At 39.7% G+C, this 27,945-nt stretch overlaps 2 protein-coding genes and 1 pseudogene across 2 annotated transcripts; all 3 read left to right on the forward strand.

The window, feature by feature from the left end:
* The window catches only part of LOC147164218 (uncharacterized), a 244,729-nt pseudogene that overhangs the window by 39,279 nt on the left and 177,505 nt on the right, over positions 1-27,945 (forward strand).
* LOC147164219 (uncharacterized) lies at positions 362-3,468 on the forward strand. Its single transcript, XM_086091000.1, has 2 exons — positions 362-820; positions 1,709-3,468. Exons 1-2 carry the CDS (start codon positions 709-711, stop codon positions 3,058-3,060), a joined length of 1,464 nt encoding a protein of 487 aa, XP_085947126.1. The 5' UTR covers positions 362-708; the 3' UTR covers positions 3,061-3,468.
* Positions 22,536-26,609, forward strand: LOC147164220 (uncharacterized). The gene is made up of 2 exons (XM_086090999.1): positions 22,536-23,909; positions 24,420-26,609. The coding sequence occupies exons 1-2, from the start codon at positions 23,469-23,471 to the stop codon at positions 26,415-26,417; spliced, it is 2,439 nt and encodes an 812-aa protein (XP_085947125.1). The 5' UTR covers positions 22,536-23,468; the 3' UTR covers positions 26,418-26,609.

Here is a 27,945-nt window from a genome sequence, read left to right on the forward strand (position 1 = left end):
ACTGGTGCTGTAATGATAAACATTGACAGGTTACGTATAATCATTATTCTCTTAAATGAGAGTCAAGTTAAATGTTATAATGCACAAAGACTTACATATTTTTATTACCCTAGCGATTTACAGCGAGTTAATTATAATCTCTCCAACTCAAGATTTCTGATGCATAGTTTTATACTCGTACACTGGTCTTGCTGTTCTCCGATAAATGAAAGTAACTCCAACAGGAACTCTCAAAATGAATCTAGTATTACACGTGTCATTTCCTTAATTTTTATTTTATTTTTTTGTGTTTGCGTGTGATTGTGGCAGGAGATTTGTCTAAGTGGAGTTGCCGTAGATTTCACGTGACAGAAGAAACTCCATCCCAAGCTGCTATTACGTAGCCACACGCCCTCCACTAAATAATTTATCCTGGATTCATACTGAACAAACATAAACATCGACACTGTGCGTCAGTCACTACTTTATTGAAATCAGTCATAATTGCTACATTTCGTGTCCAGTTAAATTCGTTTCAGACAACAGTCGTCGAAATTTCTCGGCATTGTTTAGCTTACCTTAGCTTGCTAGCCAAAACGCGATGTCTGTCCATTATCCGACCTAAAACTAACTTCACCTCGCGTTAATTTTGTCAAGTTGGCTTAGCAGACGTCAAGTCTGAACACAAAGTGTAGTGAATAGTGAATATCGTGGGAAAACGTGTGCAAGATGAACGTCACGTACGAAGAAGAGCTTTGTGGAGCACAACAGGAGAACGAACGACAACGTCAACTGCTGGACGCTGATTGCAAGCAGCCTCGAGTTGTGTTAAACACCGCAGGTTTGTCACTTGTGTCGGCAATACTTTTCAACAATATGTCTGTATTTATTTTTGAAAGGAATCTTCATCCGGCCACGGTGTGACGTGACGCTTACAGTTTTTCTCAGTCGCTTTGGTACATATCTGATCAGAATCGAATTTGTCAGAACTACTTGTTCAATTCACACCACTGTCACTTGTACACTACAAAAAGCAGTCTCGCTCTCGCTCTCGCTCTCTCTCTCTCTCAAGCTGTAAATGCTTGTGCAAATGGGTATGTACAATTTTCTGTTGTTTCCTACAATATCAGTTTCTTATGTCATGTTGATCAACATGTATTCTGAGTTGAAACTTGTCTCACACCATAACTCCACAACATGTTTGTATTAGTTCATCATAAAATATTTTACATGCAGTAAGTTGTTAGCATACGTCAAGCATATTTCTATACATTCCCAAAACATATTTCTATACATTCCCATTAGACTTTTCTTCTAGTAAAATCTGGACTTTTACTAATGAATGGACGTGTGAAAAATCAAGTCAATCAATGATCAACCTGTTTTCTGAAATTGATGTATTCATCCCTAATATTCAATGTTGTTGTTTTTGTTTGGTTTTACCATAAATTGAATAAATGAAAAGCTTACTGGCCAGCATCTTAGTAGCATACGCAGTGTCATACTGGATTATTTTTATTTTTTATGTCCGGAACAATCAGTGTTACAGAGGTTGCAGAGTTTTGTTAAGTGATTTCTGCAACGAAATACAGACGAACCGCAACATTTACCAGCTTTTATTCTTTCACTCATGTGGCCCATCTGAAAATCTTAAATATAAAACATAATACATAACACCAAAGTCTCAACAAACTGACTTTAATCAAACCATGTGTATCTTGTCCCATAGATGTCAGTGAAAGATACCTTTGCCCTGAGGGGCTGGAGCCAGAGTACCCTGGCATAAAAGAGGAGGTGGAGGACTTGGAGCCTCTTCCAGTTAAAGAAGAGCAGCTACAGTCTCCCAACATAAAAACAGAGGAGCAGCTGCTACCATGCATCAAAAAGGAGGAGGATTTCACAGAGTTGCTGTTGACTGGTGTCCATTTGAAGACTGAAGGTGAAGGTCATCATGAAGAAAACAAATGGGCGGAACCTCCATGCAGCAGCTCAAGACAACAAATGACAACAAAAGGTGATGAAGACCACTGTGGAGGATCACAAGCAGACAGCCCATTAGCTTCAACGTCAAATGGTGAAGACACGTCACTCTCTTCTCCCACTGATGACGAACAGTCTGATGGTGATGTGACATGTCACACTGACGGCAAACGTTGGAAATGTTCTCAGTGTGGAAAAACTTTTGGCTACAAGAATACATTGAAAAAACATATGATTGGCCACACTGGTGAGAAGCCTTTTGTCTGCTCAGTCTGTGGCCTAAAATTCTCTGAGAAGAAAACCTTAACATGTCACACAAGAACCCACACTGGTGAGAAACCTTTTGTCTGCTCAGTTTGTGGTCAAAAATTTGCTTGGAGTGCAATCTTGAAAAACCACGCAAGAACCCACACTGGTGAGAAGCCTTTTAGCTGCTCAGTTTGTGGTCGAAGTTTCTCTGAGAAAGGAAGCTTAAAAAGACACATAAGAACCCACACTGGTGATAAACCTTTTGCATGCTCAATTTGTGGCCAGAGTTTCTCTCAGAGGGGAAGCTTAAAAATACACACAAGAACCCACACTGGTGAGAAACCTTTTGCCTGCTCAATTTGTGGCCAGAGTTTCTCTGAGAAGGGAAGCTTGAAAATACACACAAGAACCCACACTGGTGAGAAACCCTTTGCCTGCTCAATTTGTGGCCAGAGTTTCTCTGAGAAGGGAAGCTTAACAAAACACACAAGAACCCACACTGGTGACAAACCTTTTGCATGCTCAATTTGTGGCCAGAGTTTCTCTCAGAAGGGAAACTTAAAACAACACACAATAATCCACACTGGTGACAAACCTTTTGCATGCTCAATTTGTGGCCAGAGTTTCTCTGAGAAAGGAAATTTAAAAATCCACACAAGAACCCACACTGGCAAGAAGCCTTTTAGCTGCTCAGTTTGTGGTCGAAGTTTCTCTGAGAAGAAAACCTTAACATGTCACACAAGAACCCACACTGGCGAGAAACCTTTTTCCTGCTCAGTTTGTGGTCAAAGATTCCCAAGTAAAGCTAACGCTAAGAGGCACGATTGTGCTGGTGAGAATAGCAGTGATTAATTAAACTTGATATGATCTCGTTTATGAATTTACATTTAAAATGGTGCAGAAATGTACTGCTGAATGAACAAATGATCTCTTTATTTGTATTGTGTATTGTATGTGTCTTGACTCACCCTATTTTGAAATTGAATTTGTATTTAAAATGTTACAACCTGACAAGGAGCTGCAGATTAAAATTATCTGATGGCTATAATCTGGCATGTTCACATGTAAATGCCCCATTCATATGCACCGTCCTTTCTTCTTCTTCATCTTTATTATTACATTTTCCATGTTGTCCTTTTTTTGTGTGTGAACTTCATATCCAATAAGTGAATGATGAATGATTGATTGAAATTGACTTTGGAGAAATGTTGATTATTTGTGGTGAGATGAAAAGGGGTAATTCTGAATAAAGTACTGCTCTTCAAATGCCTTTTTATCCATGATGATAACACACAACTGAAAAGGTGGCGCTTTCTAGGTGCCATGCACGTTGAGTGTGTGTGTATGTTTGTGATTATGTGTTACTACCCTGTGCTGTTAGACTAGCTCAGGGCCTCTTTGTAGTTAAAGTTTACCTCTAGGGACTGTTATGAGGGTGAAACCAAAATAAATATTTGTCTCATCGAATTAATACATATACACAACAAGCGGATGGTCAGATTACTAGTTTTGAAATCAGAAGTCAAGGATAATATTTTGTTCAGTTATTCATGAAAGGTGACAAATGATTTGCTTTCGTGGGCCACATAGAAAGATGTGGCGGTCCACATCTGGCCGCCGGGCCATGGTTTTACACCTGTATAGAGTCACCAGTGCACAAACCTTGCTTAAACTAGGGTTAAGGTTTCAAAGTAGGGTTTTAAACTAAGGACAAATAAGGGTTTTTAACTGGGATCAGGTTTTCAAATATAGGGTTTTAAACTAGAGTTGGGGTTCCCATGCGTCCTGGTAAACCTGGAAAATGTTGAGCCAATTTTCCAGTCATGAAAAATGAGAAAAATTTCCTAAAAAAGCTTTAGTTATCCTGGAAAATTATATTTCACTCCTCTGCCTTGTGGGTGAACTCAAACAGGTGAAAGAGACGTCTGTCTTTTTTTCAACTGCTGTTTTTCTGTTTCATCTCTGCTTTTAGCCAGCCTAATGTGACACTAGTGTCAACCAACCAATCAAATTGCATATTCCCGTTGAACAGTTCTGCTGTCTAGTGTTTCCATATGACTGTGTTGCTAGATCGAGTTACCGACCCATATTTATTTTCTAAAAACTAGTGACTTTCAGTTCAAGAGTGTTGCTGTAATCCTGTATAATGAGTCTGAGGTTTTACATCCCTCTCTCTGTTTTGTCTGTGCGCTCTGAAATGAACTTCAGTTTTCTGGTTTCAGTAGAACTGCAGCGACCATGACGATGGCTTTGAGCTAGCAACAGGTAACAGGTAGTCTTACCAGGTCAAGTTTGATTCAGTGTTTTAGAAATATTAGAATACTGTGTTTGTGCACAGAGAGCAGAGCTACAACTTTTAATGCATTTTTTAGCTAGTGTTACGTCCGTGTGCTAGTCAACCTGGTTGTGGCAGTGCTAGCATGGGGTATGGCCTCTCCCCATCCCCAGCAGATCAGTCAATTGGCTGTTTTCCATCGTCTTGATTAAATAATGTTGGAAAATCGTTCTTTGTTTTCCCGTGTTCATAATGTTGATTATCAAAATCAGACAATGAGATCGGTGAAATAAGAATTTATTTTCATAAGCTTATGGACACATGAGGTCGCAGCCAAAACACCGCCCTCATCTGTAACGCCCCTCCCACGAGCAAGTCACGTATCCTTCCGTGACTCTACAAACCCCTCCCCGTCTTCTTCCACCAATCCTCAGCCGTTCCTCTCCATCTCCGACAGTCACATGATACATCAATACACATCGCCAAAATGCTCCCCCTCAGTCACAAGATAAAGATTTACGTTGTTTTCAGAGCAAGAAGAGATGTCACTAAACCCCCCTCTCCTGCTCAACCGGTTGTAAAATACAAAGGAATCTAATTAACACATTTGCTTCACCCCCCCCACATCAACTTGAATTCTCACACAGAGACATACTGAGTAAATTAAAGCAGTTATGACCACTTCTAAATAGTAATATTATAAATCAAACAGTTATAATGAAATTAATGCACTTCAGTCCCTATCTTGAACTTGAAAAAGTTCAAAATAAACATTACCAGATATTTCAGTGGGATAAGCATATATATGATAGAGGCTTAACACGATGTGTTGTGGTTGTGTTCAAAAAATAATAATATGTCGCGATGCAGTCAGCAGGATGGAAATGCGCTCCCACTTAGAAGCCATCTGGAGATGGAGTTCGCAAATGTGACTCAATTGTTGTGGAATGATGCCCTGGATAGGGGCAGCTGATAATGGATCAGTAGACGTTGTTTTCCCGGTCGGGTCGTCAGGTGGTGAGACTAATGAGCTTGGGATGGATCCGGCGGGCCTTGTAGACCAGATGTGGAACGATGTCTCCCCCTCCTCTGTGCAGTGAACTGCACCAGATAACCTTTCCATCACCCCAGATGGGACCAGACCACCTGGGTGCAGAACATTTTCATTTAGTCACTTATAAACATACATATTCACTATTCTTTATTTTTGAAAGAGCATCTGGTAGTTTTTGTTAGTTGGGAGTTAGTAAATCTTATTTGTTTAAGTTCTGTAGGTCCTGTGCTGTTGGATCAGGAAAAGGTCTATTTGTGTGACATTGAAACAGAACCCAGCCTTTGACTGAGTTTAATGACATTCGCACATTCATTAATACAACAGAAAGAGCTTGTAAATATTTATTTTTGTCTGATCAAATTTTTCTAGGAAACCCATATGATGGTATGTAATGATTAATCGAATGTTTTACCACAATATTTACTGTTTTAGATTTGCATGAATGTGCCTTTGGCCATCCTGAAAGGAATCATTTTACCAGCAAACATCTATATTCTGACACTAGTTTTATCATGTCAGTGGAATCCATATATAATCTTACCCCAGAGCTGTCACGTCCGGCCGGACCGTGAACACCCTGGGGAGAGGCTCATATATATTCATACTATTATACCTTTTGCAAACACTGGGCTCCAAAAATTAAATTTTTCAATTGTTTCTGAGATAGAATATATAATATAATTACCTTCATTTGGCGATATGCTTCATTATTGTGTCCTCTTGGACTTACTTTGTTTCTGTCACAGCTGGATGACCTCCTGTGGACTTATCACATTCAGAATCACTTACAGTCAGTTGGAGTGTAGGCCGATACCCCGCAACCTTTTTTATTGTTTAATCTACTAATTTGTCTACATTAATTAATTTTTCAACATGAACTGTCATGTGTGCACACCCTCCTTTTGACAAAGATCCGCTCTGATCTTTTCAAACACGTCAAGATAGCGGCGGACAGATGTTGTTTTAAAGAGAGGAAAAACAGACCTTGTAGCTTGTAGATAAGAAGCTCCAGACAGACCTATCAGCAAGCCTCCACGCACAACATAGGGCAACTCCAATGGAGCCAGCAACTGCCAAAGACAGTCGTAAATAACAAAAGCCTTTAAATCAGGCGATTGTGATGTAAAAGAGAGAGAGCTTCAGGTCACTGCAATTAAAATGAGCACAAGCAGATACAATTTGAGACACTGGTATGTGAGGACTTTTGGGTCAGGGAAAATAGAGTTAAGACAGCCACATTAATCTATTTCAGGTTACGAATTACACGAAACTTACAAATATCTATCTTCTCAACGGGTAAAATAAGCGTATTATAATTAGAGCTGAAAATATCACAATACTCCTGCTTTGAGCAAACCGTCACTTGTTCCTAAAATGCTAATCAACCCCACCTCTTCTACAGAGTAGTGGGGCATGTAAAACACAACAGGGGAGACATTACAAAGATTAACATTAGTGGGATTCATGGTCAACAGTGATGTGAGAAAAATCAAAAAGTAACCAGCAAACACGCTGTTGTTTGTTGAATTCCCATGGTGCCAATTCAGAAACTGGTGCTCCAAAGAAAGTGGGCAACAATTTAGTAGACTAAACCCAATAAGCATCAAGTAACGGAAAATAGAGTAATTAAGATTGAAATAAATTTTACCAATGATCCTATTTCAAATTCACATATGTTGTTTTCAATTTCCTGAAATACCTTGCTATAGATCACATCTCCCTATCTGACACAGTAAAGTGCAATGCATTCAATCAGTTTACCATATCACAAGACCGGAGGTGACGCATCCCAGATGAGACCAGAGAGCTTTGAATCAACAACTGGAGTCAATTTTCAGTCCTGCCTAGTAGATGTCAGCAGCGGCGCATGTTTCAGGCAATGTTCAAAGCGGGCATTGAGATGTCACTGGAGGCAAACAGCCATGGCAGCAGTGATGAGCGGAGATATCTCTGTCTAAAAGATTGACTGAACAGTTATGCGCAACCAAAATAATGCAAACGAGTCACTGAGCATTGTGGAATGAGAGCACCATCATTATAGAAACTGTGCACCAGATAGAGGCAGATACTGTCGGTATGGCACAGGGGAATGTCCTTGCTGCGGCGTGAAGCTCTTTGACCTCTGCCACTCCACCCAGACGCTGGAGGTTGCTGTCTGCAATCGTGGGCCCGGTGACACATGTTGGACCCCCAGGGGAGCACCTCGACTAATGAATGCACCTGCTTGATCCAATGCACTTGAAAACGACAGACAGAGGGAGATGAGATCACAGCAAGAGAGTTTACTTCCTGCTTTTTCAAAAAATTTCAACTGTACCATAGCAAGTTTTAGGAATGCCCTTCAAAATGGCTGCTGGAAATACTTGCAAATGCAAAGTGGAAGCCGTAGGGGCGTATCCCATTTTCAGGTTGTAATTAGTGAGGGCCATAAAGTATCCCCATCTGCTTTGGAAGTTAGCATCAGATCTGGAATGGCACACTCAGAGAAAAAACAAATGTTAAATATTTTCCTTGCCTGTGAACCTAATTACCAGGGAGAAAAAAGGAAAAATAAACAGCAAAAAAAAAAAAGAATTTATTTTTTTTAACATTTATTATTTCTCATTCAACTACAAAAGCGGACCTAATCATACAAAAAAATACAGATATGACCTACTTCTAACATCTGTTCCTCAACAGCTTTTCTGCACTGCTTAAAGCCAATTGGCACCATCAGATGAGTCCCCACGCACACTCATTTACACAAAGTACTACAACCCCACTTTAATCCCCCAGGCCGGTGGTAAATCAAAAAAAAGGGAAAGAGAGGAAGAGATAAGATTTTACAGCCTCATATTTCACTTAAATTCTGTCCTTCAGACCCGATGACCTGATGACCTGAATCTCTGACAGCACGATATGAAACCCTGTTAACATGTTTACTACCAACTGTTTTAAATTTAGCCATAGCTGTACAGATGTAGGTGTAATTATGTTAACTCAATATAGCTTGATACAAAATGCTGTTATTCTCTTTTTTTATCTTTATTCACTTGCCTAGAAAAGAGAAAGTTAATAAGTTTATTTTCTGTATCAAAAGGAGTATAGTTTAAGGACTTTCTGTTCATCAGTAATCCGGTTCTAAAAGTTCAAGGGCAAGCTAGGATACTACTGTCAAAGTCTAATCTAATTTTTGCACCTACAAGAACTCATATTTTCCTGTAAATACTGTTTTTTTTTTTTTTAATAAATGTGCCGTATACTCCATTATGAGAACACATTGTACTCTAACTCCTATCTCTCATCCCCCCCCCCCCCCCATTGGAGACAATGGGGGAAAGAGAGAGAAAAAATTATTATCACCTTTCACAACATAAAAAACAGTTTTACCACATTCCCATTCGAAAAGCAAGCGCCATTATCACACCAGTCTTACCTTCTCAAGAACATCACCAAACATACAGTTAAAGACATTGAGGAGAAAAAATAAAATAAAAATATGCATACATACATTCTCATTCACAATCTCACTCCCAGTTAAATCTCAATCCACCAGGGTAGCCCCCACCTTTTTATATCTAGGTCTCATACAATTATTCAACAATTCTTTCTCAACTTCTCAAACTTTTGCAGGCACATACAAACGCACACATACACACACACTAACTAGAAAAATTCCCATAATAATCACACAATTGACCCTAGTCATTTTATAACAAAAAACATTCCCTTCAAGTCACACCTCTTCCATAAATGCTGCTCACACACGCACGCACACACATACATATCATGCATACTGCTGACACGGGGTCAAAACACACAGTATTACAGTCAAATTCACCTTCCATTTCTTATATTATTTGCACATTTATTATCATATGCAATACGTATAAACCATTATCATTAATTCAGTGACGTCTCACTTGTGGTACCACAGTTTAATAGGTTATATTTATCTCGCAACGTTACTCGTTACTCCCCTCAAAAAATAAACAAACTAATAAAAATAACCACAGACAAACATGAAATATCTCCGAAAAACACGGACACACTTAACAAAATACAGACAAACATGAAATACCTTCGAAGCGCATGGACACACTTCACAAAATAAAATGTGCCTTCGTTGATAAAAATAATAAAAAACACTTATATCCGGATCTATCGATTACTTGGTAGTGGCGTAATAAAGCCTCTACGTCAACCTGTGCCTCTTAAAATTCATAAAATAAATATCATGATCTATCGATTTCCTCACAGTGGCGAGACTCCCGTCTTATCACAAAAACAAATGAATCCGCTTGCTTCAACCTGCCCTCAAATCTCTTATTACTGCTGTATTTCAGCTGCGCATAGAACAACGTAACGCTACTCCCATGTACCTCAGGCGCGCAAACATCGTAACGTTACTCCCATGTCCTTCAACCACGACACACACTCGTCGTGTACAGTTCAACGTCGTAGTAAAAGCCAAACACAACGGAACGAACCAAACTCATAATTTAAACAATACTAATACACCTATTCACTTAGATCTCATGTACAATTCAGTTAAATTTATCAGACGAAAACCGTCGCAGCGTTCTCGACAGACAGGACTTCCCTACGTGGATACACGTCACCACTTACCGTAATTAATTAGTTAGGCGCCTAGAAGGTCCTGTCCGTCCAGAACCCAGCAACCGGTAAAGTAAGTAAATTAAAGTAGTTATGCCCACTTCTAAATTGTAATATTATAAATCAAACAGTTATAATTAAATTAATGCACTTCAATAACCAATGAAAAGTGAGACCTTACTATGTATTAGTGTTGTGACGTTCTCGAACGAGTCATTCGTTTGAACGTTTCTTTGGAGTGAATGATGAGAATCAATTCACAGCTGTGAAAAAGCCATTGCTTTGAGCCAATTTTCTATGGCATTTGGTATTGAACCAATTTGTTATGGCATTATGTAAACTCGTGTTAATATTTAAGCAATCTGCTTAAATGTACAAAATATAAGGTACAATTGTAGAAAATAGTTAAGGGAATATTTCACCCAGGGCGCAAATCTATCCAGAACCGCTTCTGCCAAATACAGGCCTCGTCCAGACGGAAGCCAAGCCGGCTTCGTTCTTTAAACAAATCTCGTACACATAGAAGCATTTCAAGACTTGCGTGTATCCAAAAGAAGACGCTGAGGACGTTTAACGGCTGTAATGTATATACCAAGTCTGGAGTGGCGCTGTAGCGCAGCCATAGGGAGTTAACGGAAAGCGCAGAAGAAGAATCAGCGAAGAAGACGAACACTTTTTATCTTTATTGCAAGCTACAGAACAAACATGGCTTTGCATGTATCGAACAACATGAAAAAGACGAACACAGGAGAAGTGACAATGGCGGGTGTTCAAGTACACCGCTTGTTGAACTTGAGAATAGAGAAGCAAAATATTTAGCTGCAAAAGCATAAGAAAGCTAAGGAGGCTGCGCAAAACGACTACGACACGGCTATCCGCCATTGTTGTTGACAGACTGACATTTGTGCGCGCAGTCACGCGAGAATTGGAGCATATGTCATTAAACTGCGACAATCCATCATCATCGAGCTGCGACCATTACGTCATCACTGAAGGAGTATCCTGCATATGGTGTCCAAATGGAAGCGTACGGGCGCGTTTTGAAATCTTTCCACTCTGGAGCCCGGTTCCAAAAGTGATGTTTTAAGCTCCGAAACCGCGCCATCGTGTCGACGAACGGTCTACACGGTAAGAAACTTGTGAGGATAGATTGAATCTGGGAGTTTGGGGGCCTGGGAGCGGCGGGGGCTGGTTTGTTGTGGGTTTGGGTCGTGGGGGGAGCCCCGTTCTGATCTGATCTCACTCTGCTTTATCTATCCTTCCTTCCTTTCCTCAATCTTTCTTTTGGTCTCTTGAGGTCTCCCTAATTTGTTGGAGTTAAGATGTTTCTGGTGTTCGTGAAAAATTCTGGTTGGTAACTCGGTGGGTAGTAGGTGATGTCTGGTCAGTGCTGGATTTCACTTTTCTTTCTTTTCCTTAATCCTTCCTTAGGTCTCCTGACAACTTCACGACTCTAGCTGGATTCTGAAGTATTCGGTTTAGGTGACCGGTATGGGATTTTTAATAGGTTTTATGTGAATTAATGAGCACACACTCACACACACGCACATATGCACACACACACCCGCACATACACATACTCGTGCACATACCAAAATAAAAGGAAAAAAATATACGTAATAATTGCTTGCTTATTGTCTTTATACACATTTTAACTTATTAATACGTATACATTGTGCTCGAAATAGGTCTCTATATATAAAAAAAAGAAAGGAAAAAGAGTTCACAAAATGGTTTTATTTTGAGATATACCGGATCTACCTTGATGCCGATGCTTGACTTCCTGTCGGGCTCGTGTAATTTCTTCAGCTTCATGAAAATCTGAAAAGTGTTCCGCATGCGGCGCCCCGAAAAAATAGAATGCTTGCGGAAACCTTCCGCAGTGCCGCATCCCTTCCGCACCGCATACGCACAGCAGCTGGTGTGAATTGACATGCAGACTCAAATGCTTTCTATTCTTTGTGGCGTTCCGCAGTCAGTGTGAATTGGGCGTAAGAGAAGGAAGTGTGCCTAACGGGTAAGGAGGGGAGGCAAATGACAGGTACACACAATTGGGTAGCTCATTGCCTACTGCTTCACTGAGCATACCTTTATTTATTTATTTATTCGTTTTTCAAATGTTTTTGAGCGGTACCGTTTCACATCACAGTCTATTATCTAGATATACGACTTAATCCGTTCATACATTTGCATCATTGCCAGCTATAGGCCTATATGCGCTCACATCACAGCATATATTGTGTGTTGAACTCGTTTTTCTAACCGTTTTAATAATGTTTTTATATTTATTAAAGTCAAGTGCGCTTCTCCCCCTCAGGACTGCATAAATGAAATTAATTAATGAGCTACCCCTGTAATATTATTGTGATTTCAAAGGACTACATTTAAATTTTAAGGGTTGACCTGACACCCGAGCAGCAACGTTCTCCTACGCAGCCTTTCTCTATGGGGAGCCACTGCGGTGTTGCACTTTTTTTCTAAAGACGTATTCAAATTTGCCATATGATCGCCAGGTGAAACTACTCTGTGTTGATATAACTACCTCAAATCAGCTGTCCTGGAATCAAAAACGCAGAGTTTCCTCTCTCAGTGTATGTCAACTCGCTGTTCAGGGTTAGTCTCGGTGTTTGTTGAACATGCTTTGTGAAATGGACCCCAGGTGACCTGGATGACTCTTTTACAGAAACACCATACAAAAACAATTGCTTTTGTTAAAAAAGAGAGATTTGGAAATTTAGAGAATAACCAGTCATACAAATCTTCCCAGAAGGCAATGACAACTATGCAATCATAAAATAAATGTTCAGTTGTTTCAATGTCTTCACCACAAAATACACAGTTGTTGTGGTCCAAAAACGCTTTCTTAAAAACTCAGAAGAAGGGTATACTTGATTAAGAATTATATAGTGAATTTCCTTAGCTTTTTTTAAGTACTTAGATCTCAAAATTCCAACAACTTTTTTTGAGAAAAATTGTAAGATTGAAATTACCAACCTTGTTTGATGCCTTTACTAATCGAGAATTGTGGACAAGTACTGTGTGGTAAAATGACTGTACTATTTGTATCCTTGTAAATTAATTTAATTACATTAATATTTTTTTCTCCAAAACCCAATAATTCTAATGTACTAAATATAAGTTCAGCTTTGTTCAGGTACTCTCTGGCAAAGTTGAGATGGGCAGCTTTGATCTTTTTTGTGAGCAGAGGCTTCTACCTCGCAAGCCTTTGTTGACAGTCTGCTGCTCAGATTTAATTATAACTGTTTGATTTTGGTTATAACTGTTTAGATTTAGTCATAACTGCTTTAATTTCCTCAGCAAAGCTTGATGAGTGTAATAATGTGACGGAACGTTTGAAGATTCTTCCTTCCTTTTCCCACGTAATTAGCCATCTGTTTTGGGGGAGAAAATGTGTTAAAAAGGATTCCTTTGTAAAGTTGTGTTTGCTTTGGGGGGGGTCAGGTTGTCTGGGGCCTACTGTGTTTCCGCCCGGTTGGCCATCTGTCGGTGTGCCAGGTTGTCTGACCTACTATATTTTCCACATCAATCGGTCATCTGTCAATGTGTATTGAGTTTTGTCTGTCTTGCGGGAGAGGGGCGGGGCTTAAGGGCAACAAAGGAAGAAGAGGAAGGGGAGGGTTTTTTGGGGGCTGCTATGCTGAAACTATAAGAACGACTACAAGTGGGAGGGGAGACACACACACAAGGGGAACGACAGCGTTTTGACTGTAACTTGTCTGTGTCCAGAAATTTCTGTAAAATAAATCCTTCGAAGGACCTGTTCACCGATCTCCAGTCTGATTTTACGAACACACGGAAAACATAAGGATCGTTTTCTAACATCTTCCATGAAAGCCTTGTCAATTTACTTTTCTTCTGATTGTTGAAGCATGCGCATGTGTCCCAGATGCTGCAAAAGAGGACTGCAAATCCCTCGATGTGATGCACAGGTTGGCTTTCATCTGAATTATAATTTGTCTTGTGGGTCTTGTTGATATTTTAGAAGGTCATCCACTTCTAGGCTGGATTGTAGTAATTTTCAGTGTTCTCTAGTTACAGATGAACTGCTTCACAGTGGAATGATAAAGCTCTTCTTTTTTTTTTTATGACTTTATAGCTTTCCCTAGACAGATGTGCTGTCACTACCCACTTCCTGAGGTCCCCTGAGATTTCTCTTCTTCTCAGCATGACTGATCTGTATGGGTTCACCTGGGTAAGAGTAAAGTGATGTGGTTTTGTCTCTGTTTCAGTCAGAGATGCACAATTTCTTCGCTAAACCTCTTTCATTTCATTGGTCCATTTTAGTGGTTAGTTTATCTACCAATTTGTCCTACCTGATCCTACTTGACTGCTTGTTTTAAGCAATGCAGCTCAGGGTTCACTTACTTTTGCACCTACATCAATGGACAAAAAACTATTTTTAATTTAGTTTTGACTATACAATTGATTTTTTTTAAAAGAACAATGCATTGAAATGCTAAACCTACACCTGTTATTTCTTATAAAATGTAACGGTTCAGATTGAACAACGAAATCAGGTTGAAACAATTGGAAAATCCAAATTGCTCAAGGAGTTCACAAACTTTTGAGCAGCACTGTAAATGAGTTAGAATCTTATAATCATTATTGAGTAGTGTTATAGGTGTTAAATTATCAATTAATTTATGGTCTTTTCCAGGTTTAGGGAGGCGTGTGATTATTCCTTGTTGCATTGTTTTTGGAAGAGTGAGGGATTTAGATATTTATTTTTACCATGTGAAAAAATATGTTTTTAAAGGTTCATTGTGCCGTTTAAAAAGGTAATATTAAAGCTTTTTCTACATTATGCATTAGGGGTGTTTCAATATCATACCTGCTACGATATTACCGACATAATCCGTAACATCATACGTATTTGTGTCCATTTGGACGTACACGCGTCGTTCACTGCTGCATAAAAAAAATGTCAGAGCGTGTGAGGCTGTGAGCAGCCAGTTCTGTTGCGTCTTCGGCAAAGTGGGAGTAGGCTACCTTTGTCGTGTGGCGGTTGTTTGGTTACAAGAGGTCAGATATGATGCAAAAAAATGCAATAGTTTGCAGATGGTGCAGGAAAACAGTTGTCGTTAAAGTAAAGAGGATGCGCAAGCTGAAGACACGCGAGGAGGTCATGGAAACAGCTTGAGTACTCTTGATTAGAAGCACACCTGAGGATAAAAAAAAAGCAGACAGTGGTTGGATAATATTACAGTGGTCGCGTATTGTTTGGCCAAGATAAACAATCCGCGGTGGTTATTTTACCGTGACTGGTAAACTCACCACATAGTTAATGTGACTTTGTGATGCTAACCGGTTGCTAAGCTAACGTGCTCTCGACGAGACTGCGTGTACGTTGCTATTGCTCAGTGGCCTAAACCTGCACATTTGTGTTATTCATACACGCTAGTAATAACGACAAACAATCACGGCATTTTCTCACTCCTCTGATTGACCAATTATAGACATTCACAGCAAAATAACGCTCACAGGAGGGATACCGGTTACGGCAAAATAACCACTGCCTAAACAATCACAGGGGGAAAAAAAAATTCAGCAATACACTTGCCTGCGATGTACAAAGCATGATGTCACAAACTGACCGCTTTATTTTTGCCTTTACAACTACGAGGATCAACCACAGGAGAAAATAATAGACTTTCTTGACTCATGCAATTTGCCACTGACTTCTGAAGGTTTGTGTTTTATTTGTATTTGCTAAGTAAAAGTGCTTAATGTGCTTTAAGCAGTTATCTTACAATTAGACCTCGCAGGGTAAACACTACCAGGCCTGTTTTTATTTCCATGTCATTCCATTACGGTTGCTATATTTGAAATTTGTTTACATTGGCTTAAATATTAAATTAAATATTGTGCTGCAATTAAAGTGCTATAATTCCAAAGCACCAATCACAAATCTAATGTTCAGTAATTATTACCAATATCGTCCCCGCAAATTTCTTTGAAATATTGTGATATCATTTTTAGGCCATGTCACTCACCCCTATCATGCATGCTCCACCAATGCCCAGATGAGTACGAAGAGCCCTGACTGTGTTAGTCTGACTGCACCTATCAGCTTTTATCTTTCCTTTATAGTAGAGTGTGCGGACCCTGCACACTCCACAGTTTCATTGGGGAGAGGAGGGGTGAAGGGTGACGTCATGCTCCGTGGAGTAGCAGACATGTGGCGTACACTTAAGATCATGCATGTACTCGCATGTGCACCATTAATGAGCCTGACACAGATGCTGCAGTTACGCTTTGGGCCAGAGGTGGCAGTCGCAAGTAACAAAGTGACAAACTGCACAAAGATCCTTTAATATGTTCCCAAAAATGCTTATAGAAATTGCTTGTTAAACTATCTGAACTAGGAGATTTATCTTATGCTAAGCATTTCATAGCTGTTTCCACTTCTGCCATACTAATCTCTGCCTCACATACATTTTTAAATTCCTCATCAATTCTATGGGTCCACCCCTTAATATACTCAAAGAAACCATCAGCATCTGCAGGTGAATAAGTGATTGAATACAGATTACTATTAAAAAAAAAAAAATGTCGGTACATTCTTGATCATTTATCAGTCATGTTTTTATTCCATTCTTGTCTCCTCCTTTCCAGTGTACAAAAGTATGCTGAGCTCCTCTCTCCTTCTTCCACCCATTTCGCTCTTGATCGAATATATGCTCCTTTGGCTTTTGAGATGTAAATGTTATCTAATGAAGATTGCAATAGTAAGATTTTTTGTCTATTATCTTCACTTATAGAGGGTTTATTGCAGATACTGGTAATTTCTTTGATTAACAGAGGTGGGTGCTTCAATTAATTTTGAGCGTCCGTCATTAGGTAATGGTCAACAGTCAGGCCATCATTGTGAATCCATCAATAAAGTATTTCAAGTTGAACAGCATTGTAATAATCAATCCCTCACTCACTCAGCTGAAAATCATATCCGTCATTGACGGACCGACGGATCTTTACCCACCAGCGTTGACAGACTGACAGAACTACACCAACTTCATATCAGGCTGGCATGGACCTGCATGTAATAGGTGTAACTGACATAGCACACTGCACAACACACCCTTCAAGTCATTGCGACACCAATCACTGTCATGGTTTCATTAAATAAAATTCCAAACATATTAAAAATAATACAAGCAAGAACATATCTAAGTAAAATTCAGGGTTTATAAATTATAATTGTGAAGAAGTAAGAGTTATTGTGCATTTTAGACATGGTTTCAATTGAAGTGCAGTGTGTTGTGACGAATGGAGATCACTGATTGGCTAATTAGCTAGAAAATGCAAATCATTCCAACAGGCGAGCTTCGCCGACCGATGACGTCAACGGCATTACACCTCATTAAATAAAATAAGAGTGATTAACAAAGATTTTGCCAGGTAACTATGCAAGATATGTTCTTGAATGTAAATCTGAATTGAATTGTGTCAATTAAAGCATATAAAGTAAAAGTGATATGCTATTATTTTAATTTGTTCATTGAATTCACGTGGAACCATTGTCTCTATGTAGTAAAGATAATGACAATTAACTGAACTTTGATTTGTGTTTTGATATATTTCGTAATGAAATAGAAAAAAAGGTCAAACTAGCCTTTTATTTGATTTTTTTACACTTTTAAATTTGTTCCCGAGTGCACCATGAATATTTTAAGCAAGATTGTGTCCATTTAATGAAATTCACTTAATGACACCGTGACTGTGGGTTACACTGAAAAACTGACCTCCCAACAATGTGCCTTATCCCGTCAACAATGTTCACACTTATTGTGCTGTCTGTTGTTTGACAGTCCCATATATATATATACAGACTAGGACTGTCAAACAATAAAAACAAATTAATCAGATTAATCTTATCCTAGAATTTTCATTAATCATAATTAATTGCTTAGTATAAAAGGCTTTTATATCAACATTTTTTTCCTGCCAAATTTGAAAAGCACTGGGTTATGTGTTAATTCTTTTGACATTTAAGGACATCTTCAACATGTTTTGATCCACTGCACACACTCATCCTCCTTTTTCTAATCAGGCAATTACTTGCATAATTTAAAATGGAAAATAATGATCCCAATATTTTGACATGAACAAATATTTTAAAGGTGATACGCAAACATTTATTAAATGCTTTACTTTAATGTATGTAGTTATGTTTATTGCTTAAACTGTGCTACCTTAAACATAGCCATCCACTGTCACGCTAAAGAATCATCTATGGTCAAAATTAATAGTGTTTGAAATTGTCAGTTTTTCATTGTGCGGCAAATGCACTGCAAAAAGGACAGTATAAAATTTAAGAAAAAAATATTGTAAAATAAGAAAATTATTACTTCAAATAAGCAAAATTATCTGCCAACAGAACAAGAATATTTTACTTAAATTTACCTGTAAGACAAATGAGCTTAGTAAATAAGATGCTTTTAGTATCATTATGCACATGTACAACGAAATTGTGGACGATTTCCCTTTGTCAGTGCAATAAGAAATGAGTAAAAACATGAGTTAAAAAAAATAAAAGTAGAATAATTAAAATAGCATATAATAAAATATATATATATATATATGTACAGTATAAACAATGTACACAGAGGTAGGAAAAATGGTAAATTACATGTTATTTGTATTGCACACACACATATTGCACATTTGCATGATGAATGGTATATTGCACATGATTGCACAGATTGCATACAGTCAGTGTTTTTGGGAGTTGAGGAGCGTTATGGCTTTGGGAAAAAAGCTGTTTTTGAGTCTGTTTGTATTTGACTTTATGTACCTGTAGCGCCTCCCAGAGGGCATAAGTTGCAACAGGTCAAAGCCAGGATGTGAACTGTCTTTGATAATCAAAGTGGCTCTGCTGAGGCAGCGGGATATGTAGAGGGCAGCCAATGATCCTCTCTGCTCTCCTGACCACCCTCTGCAGTCTCTCCTTGTTTGCAACGGTGCAGCTGCCGTACCATACTGTAATGCAGTAGGTCAGCTGGCTTTCAACAGATGAGCGGTAGAAAGTCCGCAGCAGGTCGGTGGAAAGGTTGTGCTTTCTGAGGACTCGCAGGAAGTGCAGCCTCTGCTGGGCCTTCTTGACGGTTAAAGTGATGTAATTTGACCAGGAGATGTCAGCGGAGAAGCCGATGCCGAGGAACCTGAAGGTGTTGATCCTCTCAACATGCTCGCCATTGATGTAAAGGGGGGCTGGGTCGGTGTTGTGCTCGATGATTATCTCCCTGGTTTTCCTGATGTTGAGATCGAGGTTATTCTCTGAAGACCAGGTTGCCAGCTTCAGGACCTCCTCCTCCCTGTAAGCAGCCTCATCACCCCTGGAGATAAATCCAACCACTGTAGTGTCATCGGCAAACTTAACAATGAGGTTGTTGTCGTGGGCCGAACTACAGTCATGGGTGTAGAGGCGTACAGGAGCGGACTCAGCACACAGCCCTGTGGGGAAACGAGTGGAGGAGGTGTGGGTGCCAAGTCTCACGGTCTGGGGTCGGTTTGTAAGAAAGTTCTTTATCCAAGCACACGTAAGAGGAGGGAGGCCGAGAGTGTCCAGTTTAGTACAGAGTTTGTCTGGGATTATTGTATTAAAAGCAGAACTGTAATCCACAAAGAGCATCCGAACGTAGCTCTGCTGCTGCTCCAGGTGGTTCAGTGCAGTGTGAAGAGCTACATCAATGGCGTCCTCTGTGGGTCTGTTTTCCCGGTAAGTGAATTAGTGGGGGTCGAAGTCCGGGGGGAGATGGTCTTTGATGTGCTGAAGAACTCGTCTCTCAAAGCACTTCATAATTACTGGAGTGAGGGCCACGGGTCGATTCAGACTGGTGATGAGAGACTTTGTGGGTATGGGGATAATTGTTGCTTATTTTAGGCAAGGCGGGATGACTGCCTGAGCCAGGGAGAGATTGAAGATCCTGGTAAAGGTAAATATAACAAAATGAACCATATTGCACTCATCTGTTTTCAGATTTTTCTATTAATCTTATTACTAGATTATGCAAGATCTTAAAATAAGAAAAACCTCTGAACCCCTTTGATGTTGGTTAGTTGTCATCTTAAAATGTGGGAAATGCTTGTTTCAAACCTCACAGTACTTAAAACTGGCTGTTAACACTCAATGCCAAGACTGCTTGATCAAATAAGATAATTAAGTAATAAGTATCTTAAAACAAGCAAAATGATCTTGCCTGACAATTTCATTTTAAGTAAAAATAACTTGTCAAATCAAAATAAGCAAATTTAGGTAAAAAATGTAAGAAATTATATCTTACTTAAGATTTAAGTTTTTGCAGTGTGGGAGGCAGTGCACTGCAACGTTTACTGTGGCTGGCAGACTGGCAGACGCACTGGCTGCCGGTGGCGCAGAACTTTACCTGAGTGGCAAGTGTTGGAAAACGATCCTTTAAGTTTTCCGCGTGTTCGTAATGTTGTTTTCAGAATCAGAGTTGAGATCGGTGAACAGTTCCTTCGAAGGTTTTATTTTATTCAGAAATTTCTGGACAGAGAACATTTTGTGACAAAACAGATAAACATTTCAGACGAAATTTCCAGCGGGATCTTCATCGTCGCAGACGGCTGGCGCAACATTAAGCAAGGGTTGTGTGAGAAGATTGGACATTATCATTAGAATAAGAAGCAGAAGCACGCATCAATAAAAAAATCCTTTAGCAGTGATGTGGCATTAAAGAACAATTTGATTCATTAAAAGAAGCGCGCATCAATAAAAAAATCCTTTAGCAGTGAGAGGAGGTTGTTTAGCAGTGATGTGGCATTAAAGAACAATTTGATTCATTAAAAGATTTTTCAGTGAAATAAGCATATGTGTATCACATGTTGATAGTTAAGAGCTGTCCCCCTTCCATGGGGTGCCAGGGAGTTTGTGGAGGATCAATACTTCGTTTAATACAATGTGTTGTGGTTATGTTCAAGAAAGAGTGTCGCGATGCAGCAGCAGATGGAGATGCGTTCCCACTTTGAAGCCATCTCGAGATGATGTTCTTTGTTGAATGAGAAAAAGGCGTCGTCAGCTTCTTTGAGGACCCCAGGGTAGACTGCCCGAGGTCCTAGGATTGGTCACCAGGATTATTTTGCCCGCAAATGTGACTCAATCTTTGTTGAATGATGTCCTCAATAGGGAAAACTGGACACTGGATCAGTAGACGTGGTTTTCCGGTCGGGTCGTCAGGTGGTCATCAGATGGTGGGATTGCTGAGATTGGGTTTTCCGGTGGTGGGATCGCTGAGCCTGAGGCGGATCCGGCGGGCCGTGTAGACGAGATGTGGAAGATTTGTCCCTTCCTCTGTGCAGGCAAACTGCACAAGATGTCCTCTCCGTCACCTTGTGGGGTCCAGTCCACCTGGGTGCAGACCGTTTTTGTTTAGTCACTTTTAAACATACATATTCACAATCATTTATTTTTGAAGGAGCATCTGGTTGTTTTTATGTTAGTTGTTTAAATTCTGTAGGTCCTGGAACGTGCGTCGCTTTTGGATCCGGAAAAGGTCTGTTTGTGTGACATTCAAACTGAATACAGCCTTTGGCTGAGTTTATTGACATTCGCATATTCATTAATACAACAGGAAACGCTTGTAGCCAATTCAAATTTGATGAGGCCAATGCTTTAGCCAATTTTCTTTAATATTTCTATTTTTCTTTAATCTGTGTGTTTGGGATTGGGGATAATACACTGAACCAAATGTGCTTTAATCCCAATGCCTTTTCTACAACTTGTAAATGTTTGTTTTTGAAATGGGTTCCATTGTCAGATCAAATTTTTTCTAGGAAACCCATGTGATGGTATGTAATGATTAATCAAATGTTTTACCACGATATTTACTGTTTTAAATTTGCATGGAATATGCCTCTAGCCATCCTGAAAAAGAATCCACTATTACCAGCAAATATCTGTATCCTGACACTGCTTTTATCATGTCAGTGAAATCCATAAAATAAAAAAAATCTTACCCCAGAGCTATCGCGTCCGGCCGGACCGTGAGCACCCTGGAGAGGTTTATATATATGCATACTATTATACCTTTTGCAAACACTGCAGTCCTGCAGTTCATTTTTAACAATTTGTCTCATGAAAGGATGCCACCAGGTGTGTAAATGTCTCAATGTTTCTTCCACACCTAAATGGCATATTCCATGGGCTCCAGAAATTAGATTTTTCAATTGTTTCTGAGATGGAATATATTTACCTTCATTCCGCCATATGCTTCATCTTTTTGTCTCCTCTTGGACTTACTTTGTTTCTGTCACAGCTTGATCACCTCTTGTGGATTTATCACATTCAGACTGTGGATTATCACATTCAGACTCACTGACAGTCAGTTGGAGTGCCGCAACCTTTTTTGCAGTTTGATCTGCTAATTCGTTTCCATTATTTTAATTCAACATGAACTGTCATGTGTGCATATTTTTCCAGTGGAGTTGATGCATACAGACAAACCTGTTGACTTCCTTATTTCTGATAATGATCAGCTCTGATCTTTTCAGACACGTCAAGATACAATCACCAAAGCTGTAGCAGTGGAAAGATGCTGTTTCAAGGAGATTACGAGTAGACCTGGTGGCTTCAGATAAGAAGTTCCGGACGGAGCTATCAGCAAGCACCAGGAACCACAGGGGGCGGCTCCAATGAAACCAGCAACTGGCAAAGACAGTCGTAAAAGACAAAAGCCTTTGAGGCAGGCGATTGTGATGTAAAAGAGATAAAAGCCTGAGCCAGGTCAATGCAATTGAAATGAGTGTGAGCTTTTGGAACTTGAGACCATGCAGAGTGAGGATTTTTGGGTCAGAAAAAAAAAATAGGAGTTAAGACGGCCACATTAATCTTTTTCAGGTCATAAATTACACGAAACTTTCAAATATCTTTCTTCTCAATGGGTAAAATAGGCGTGTTATAATCAGACAGGCATGTGATTTTTCCGCTAATTCGCGGAATTCCGCTTTTTTTATCTCCCCCCAAAAAAAAAAATCCGATTTCGTCTCTCTACAGCATTCCGTTTTAGTGTTTCCGCAACTGAAATGAAACCGATCTTGCGATTGGCGGAAGTCTCCGTGTTGACCAATAAGAGCGCTTGTTATAAAGGCATAGGAGTATGCCATTGTTTGTAGACCAATAAACGCGCTTGTTATAAAGGCATAGAGTATGCCATTGTTTGTTGAGCAATAAACGCGCTTGTTATAAAGGCATAGAGTATGCCATTGTTTGTTGACCAATAAACGCGCTTGTTATAAAGGTATAAGAGTATGCCGTTGTTCATTTCGCACACGTTTTTGCCGAGTGTTTAAAGAAAGATGTCCGTGATCGAACGCAAAGATGCTCCGCGAGTTAAGGAAATTGACAAACTCGTAAAAAACAAGTTTCGCTGGGACTGGTTAGAGAAGGATATATCGACAAATGTTGGAAAGAAGACTGTGACGAATTTGTTCAGTGACTTCATTCGGAAGATCGATCGTGCCGGGAAAGCGCTTTGCATTTGGTGCCGCGATACCATTGACTATGGCGGGAGAGGTTTCAAAGCTCTTGAAAGTCACGCAAAGAGCAAAAAACACGTAAAAGAACTCCAGTCAAGAACAACAAATTATTCCATCGCTGGAAGTTTTGGTGCCCAAACGAAAACTCCAAAACTTTATGGCCTCCATCCCTTATTGACATCACAATCGGGAGCGGTAATGGAGAGACGTGATCCACCCCAACAACCTGCACCAGTTGCTGATAGAGTCGTGAATTTTGAGGTAGGTGGTAAACTTTTCAAATTAATCGGAATCAAATTTTCGAAAATATTATAACGTAATAAAAATGGCCTTAACTATTTAACATGGTTAATCCACAAACTCAAATGAATGCTGCATGTTAGCACTTTCAGTTTTCAATATGTTGACTGTCTACAGTATGCAGTTAGTACAGAGATGATCGAAATGATTGTGTTTTTACCAGAGCTTGCTGCATGAGGTATTTTATGTTTTTGTTATGCATTATGTATTAAATTAAGAATGATTGATTAAATGATTTATTGCATGGTAAATATTATTTCCAATGGTTAAAGATAATTTATTATTTTGTAGCTAATTTGCAACGTTTTTTGTTACCATAATAAATACTCTGACATGTGAATGTGCATGCAAGTTTAGACTAAATCCTTTTTTATTTACTTTGGTCGCATGACATTTAGGATTATAATTCAAATAATTATTTAAATTATTTAATTGTTTACTGATTATTGTTGAATTTCTTTTATTCTTCAGGCAATGCTGTTGGGAGTGCTGGCCGAAAATTCTCTTCCGTTCACCATGGCCCCAAAGCTCATCACACTGTCAAAGGAACTGGCAAGGGATCCAAAAGCTCTGAATGGACTGTCCATGGATAGAACCAGTGCATCATACAAAATGAAGTATGGCCTTGCTCGCACTATGCTTGATGAGACTTTAACAAACTTAAGATCCTCCCACTTTTCAATGAACATTGACGAGTCCACCAGCAACAATCTACACCGTGTCCTGTGTGTACTCGTCAGCTATTTCTCCCCGTTGACAAAGTCTGTTGTGGTGGAACATTTAGCATCTTTGAGTGTTGTTAAAGTTGACAGCAAATCTCTCTTTGATGAACTCTCAGCCCTCATGACCAAGAACAATATTCCCTGGAGCAATTTGGTGTCTGTGTTGATGGACTCATGTGCAGTGATGCGGGGTTCCAAATCTGGAGTTGAGACGCGTTTGCGAGGGGGACCAGCACCACATCTCCTTGACATAGATGGGGATACCTGCCACCACATCCACAACGCCTCCAAGCATTTTTGCAAGCCATTTGAGTACAAGATTGAAGGACTCCATAATGATCTCTTCAATGATTTAAAGTGGTCAACCGATCTGAAGGAAGCTCTTCAAGAAATTTGCTTTCTTACAGGCATCACCTTCACCATGCCAGAGAGATTTGTCAGCCATCGATGGCTTTCAAACTATGATGTTTCAATGTCCACCTTACGCCTCATGGATGTCTTTACCATCTTCTACCATGCATTTCTTGGCAGAGAAGATAAAGAACTCTATCTCCCCACCATCATGGCCATCTACCACAAGAAGGATATTCCAAGAGAAGTCAAAGCCAAACTCAAAGACATACAATCAGCTTTAGGCAAAAAGCACATGACTGAGGAAGGAAGGAGGAGGAAGCAGAGGATCTATGAGAAGATATTCTTCACAAGATTGGATACGCTTCTCACCCTCAACCTGTACACAGCAGTTCTGCCCTTGCTGAAGAACTATGTGATCACCTTTGAGACGAAAACACCAATGATCCACAAGCTGAACGACAAGCAAGTGGCCTTCTTCAAGAAGTTCTTGTCCTGTTTCCTGAAGCCAGAGTCCATTCAAGGCTGTAAACTGACAGAAATTGAGCTGAACAACAAAGCCAACCAACTCAGAGAAAAGGATATTTTCTATGGTGGTGTCACCAGCAAATTGATGGATTCTTCCAACAAGTCGTCAGTTGTGTTCAAGTTCAAAGCCAAAGCCAAGGCAGCATATCTGGCATGTGGACTGTACCTTCAGAAAAAGTTGCCCATGAACAGCAAGCTTCTGAAAGCAGCCTCTGCCATTGACCCACTTGCCAGAGGACACAGCTTAACTTTAAACCTACTGAAGAAGCTGTCATCGTTGGTCACCAATGTCCTTGATGAGTCAGAGCTGGGGAACTATGATCTCGAGGTGAGAGAATACCAGTTGGACAGTGAGTTGCCAACACCTTTGGACTCAGAGGGGAAGGCAATTGCACTGGATCGTTGGTGGGCTCAAGTCTTTGCTGTTGGAAGATACCCAACCTTGGCCAAGATGGTGAAGGCTCTCATGAGTTGCTTCCATGGGCCTCAAGTAGAGGGGGCTTTCAGTGTCATGGGTGATGTCCTGAACCCCAGAGCATGCAGAATGGACATAGCCACATACAGTTCTATTCAGACTGTGAAATATGCCCTAAGAGCAAGAAAGACCACCTCTGTCAGCCATTTTGGCAGGAAAGACATTCTGATGGATCCTGTGCAGTCCAAACTGTGCCTAAATCTGAGGACATCCTCCAAAAGGTACAGGGAGGAGAAGGATGCAGAAGCAGCTATGTTGTCTGCAAAACGAACAGAACTTGCTGTGAAACAGGACACTCAAATGAGCAAGGCTGCCTCAAGAAGAACCATCAAAGCTGCACAGAAGCAGGCTAGAAAGACCCATTCCAAAGCAATGAAGTCTAGGAGGAAGTAGTGTTTGTGTCATGTGAATGGATTGTGCTCAAGAATGAACACTTGTATATTCCTGTAAATATGTTGAATGTTTTAATGAGCAAAAAATAGAAAAACATTATTTATGACATAAATAATTTTTGAATGTGACTGATTTTGAGTTGACTAAAACTGCAATTTTATATGGGATAGTTCAATATACATTGGAAATTTATGCTGTTGTTTTGTCTATTTCTTTGTCATCTGAGTGCATTGAAAGTACTTAAAATCACGGAAAACCCATGAGCTACGGGGGGCTTCGCCCCCCTGGCCCCCCCACCAGGGCGCTGCCCTGGACCTGCGGCCCCCAGACCCCCGGCTAAATTTTCAGATAATTTCACTTTGGTCAAATCACATGCCTGATCAGAGCCGAAAATTTCACACAACACTCCTGCTTTGAGCAAACCGTCAATTGTTCCTGAAATGGTAATCATCCCCACCCCTTCTACAGAGTAGTGGGGAACATATAGGTGAGAAGTTACAAAGACCAACAACCAACAGTAAAAATCTCACCTAAATTAACTGATTTAATTCATTTAAACTTTACTCCACTTCTGGATAGCATTTATAGTGACTTGGAGCGCTGGAATAATCTTCCTATTTCTCTAATAGGACGAATAGCCACTATTAAAATGAACTTTTTTCTCAATGATTCCATTTAAACCTACGGCTAACTGGTTCCAGTTGTTGGACTCAGCCGTTACAAATTTTTACTGGAATAAAAAAAAAGCAAAGATTAGTCTATCTACTCTTCAGAAAAATAAATCCAAAGGAGGTCTAGAGGCACCAAATTTTATGCACTACTATATAGCTAACCAGTTACAATATATTATTTTATGGGCACAACCCAACAGAGATACTAACTGTTGGCTGGAACTAGAACAGAAGGATTGTAATAACCTCAGACTTCTAGATTTACTCTTTATTACATCGATTAAGCGACATAACTGTTTTAAAAATCCAATGATTTCCGCCACCCTGACTGCCTGGTGGAAGGCACTAGAAATTACAAAAGCCCAAGTGGAGCCCTGTGGGCTTTCTCCCCTATGGCATAACCCCGACTTTCAAATTAACAACCAATCGTTTTATTTGGGTGTGTGGGAGCAGAAAGGAATTACACATCTCTTCTCAGATAATATGTTTATATCATATACATCCTTGCTCCAAAAATACAAAATAAAAAACTGATTTTTTTTACATTATTTGCAAGTTAAAAGTATGATAAAGAAACAAATTCCAACACTTCAGGGTACGTTCCAACCGCCTGTTTTAGCTTAAGATATTACCAAGCTTTCTCCGACAACAACAAAAAAACTCTCAAAAATATATAAGTTACTTTCATATACTGATAAAACGTCTTTACCCATCTCGAAATGGGAAACAGACTTGTCTATAGCTCCGGAATCTGACTTTTGGACTCAAGTTTGTGAAAACGTTTTTAAAATGACAAAACACACAAATTTACAACTTATCCAATATAAAATTATTCATAGAACATACATTACTCAATA

This window comes from Leptonotus elevatus, chromosome 12 (genome assembly GCF_054856555.1).
Source record: "Leptonotus elevatus isolate MCC_2025b chromosome 12, RoL_Lele_1.0, whole genome shotgun sequence".
Classification (NCBI taxonomy): Eukaryota; Metazoa; Chordata; class Actinopteri; order Syngnathiformes; family Syngnathidae; genus Leptonotus; species Leptonotus elevatus.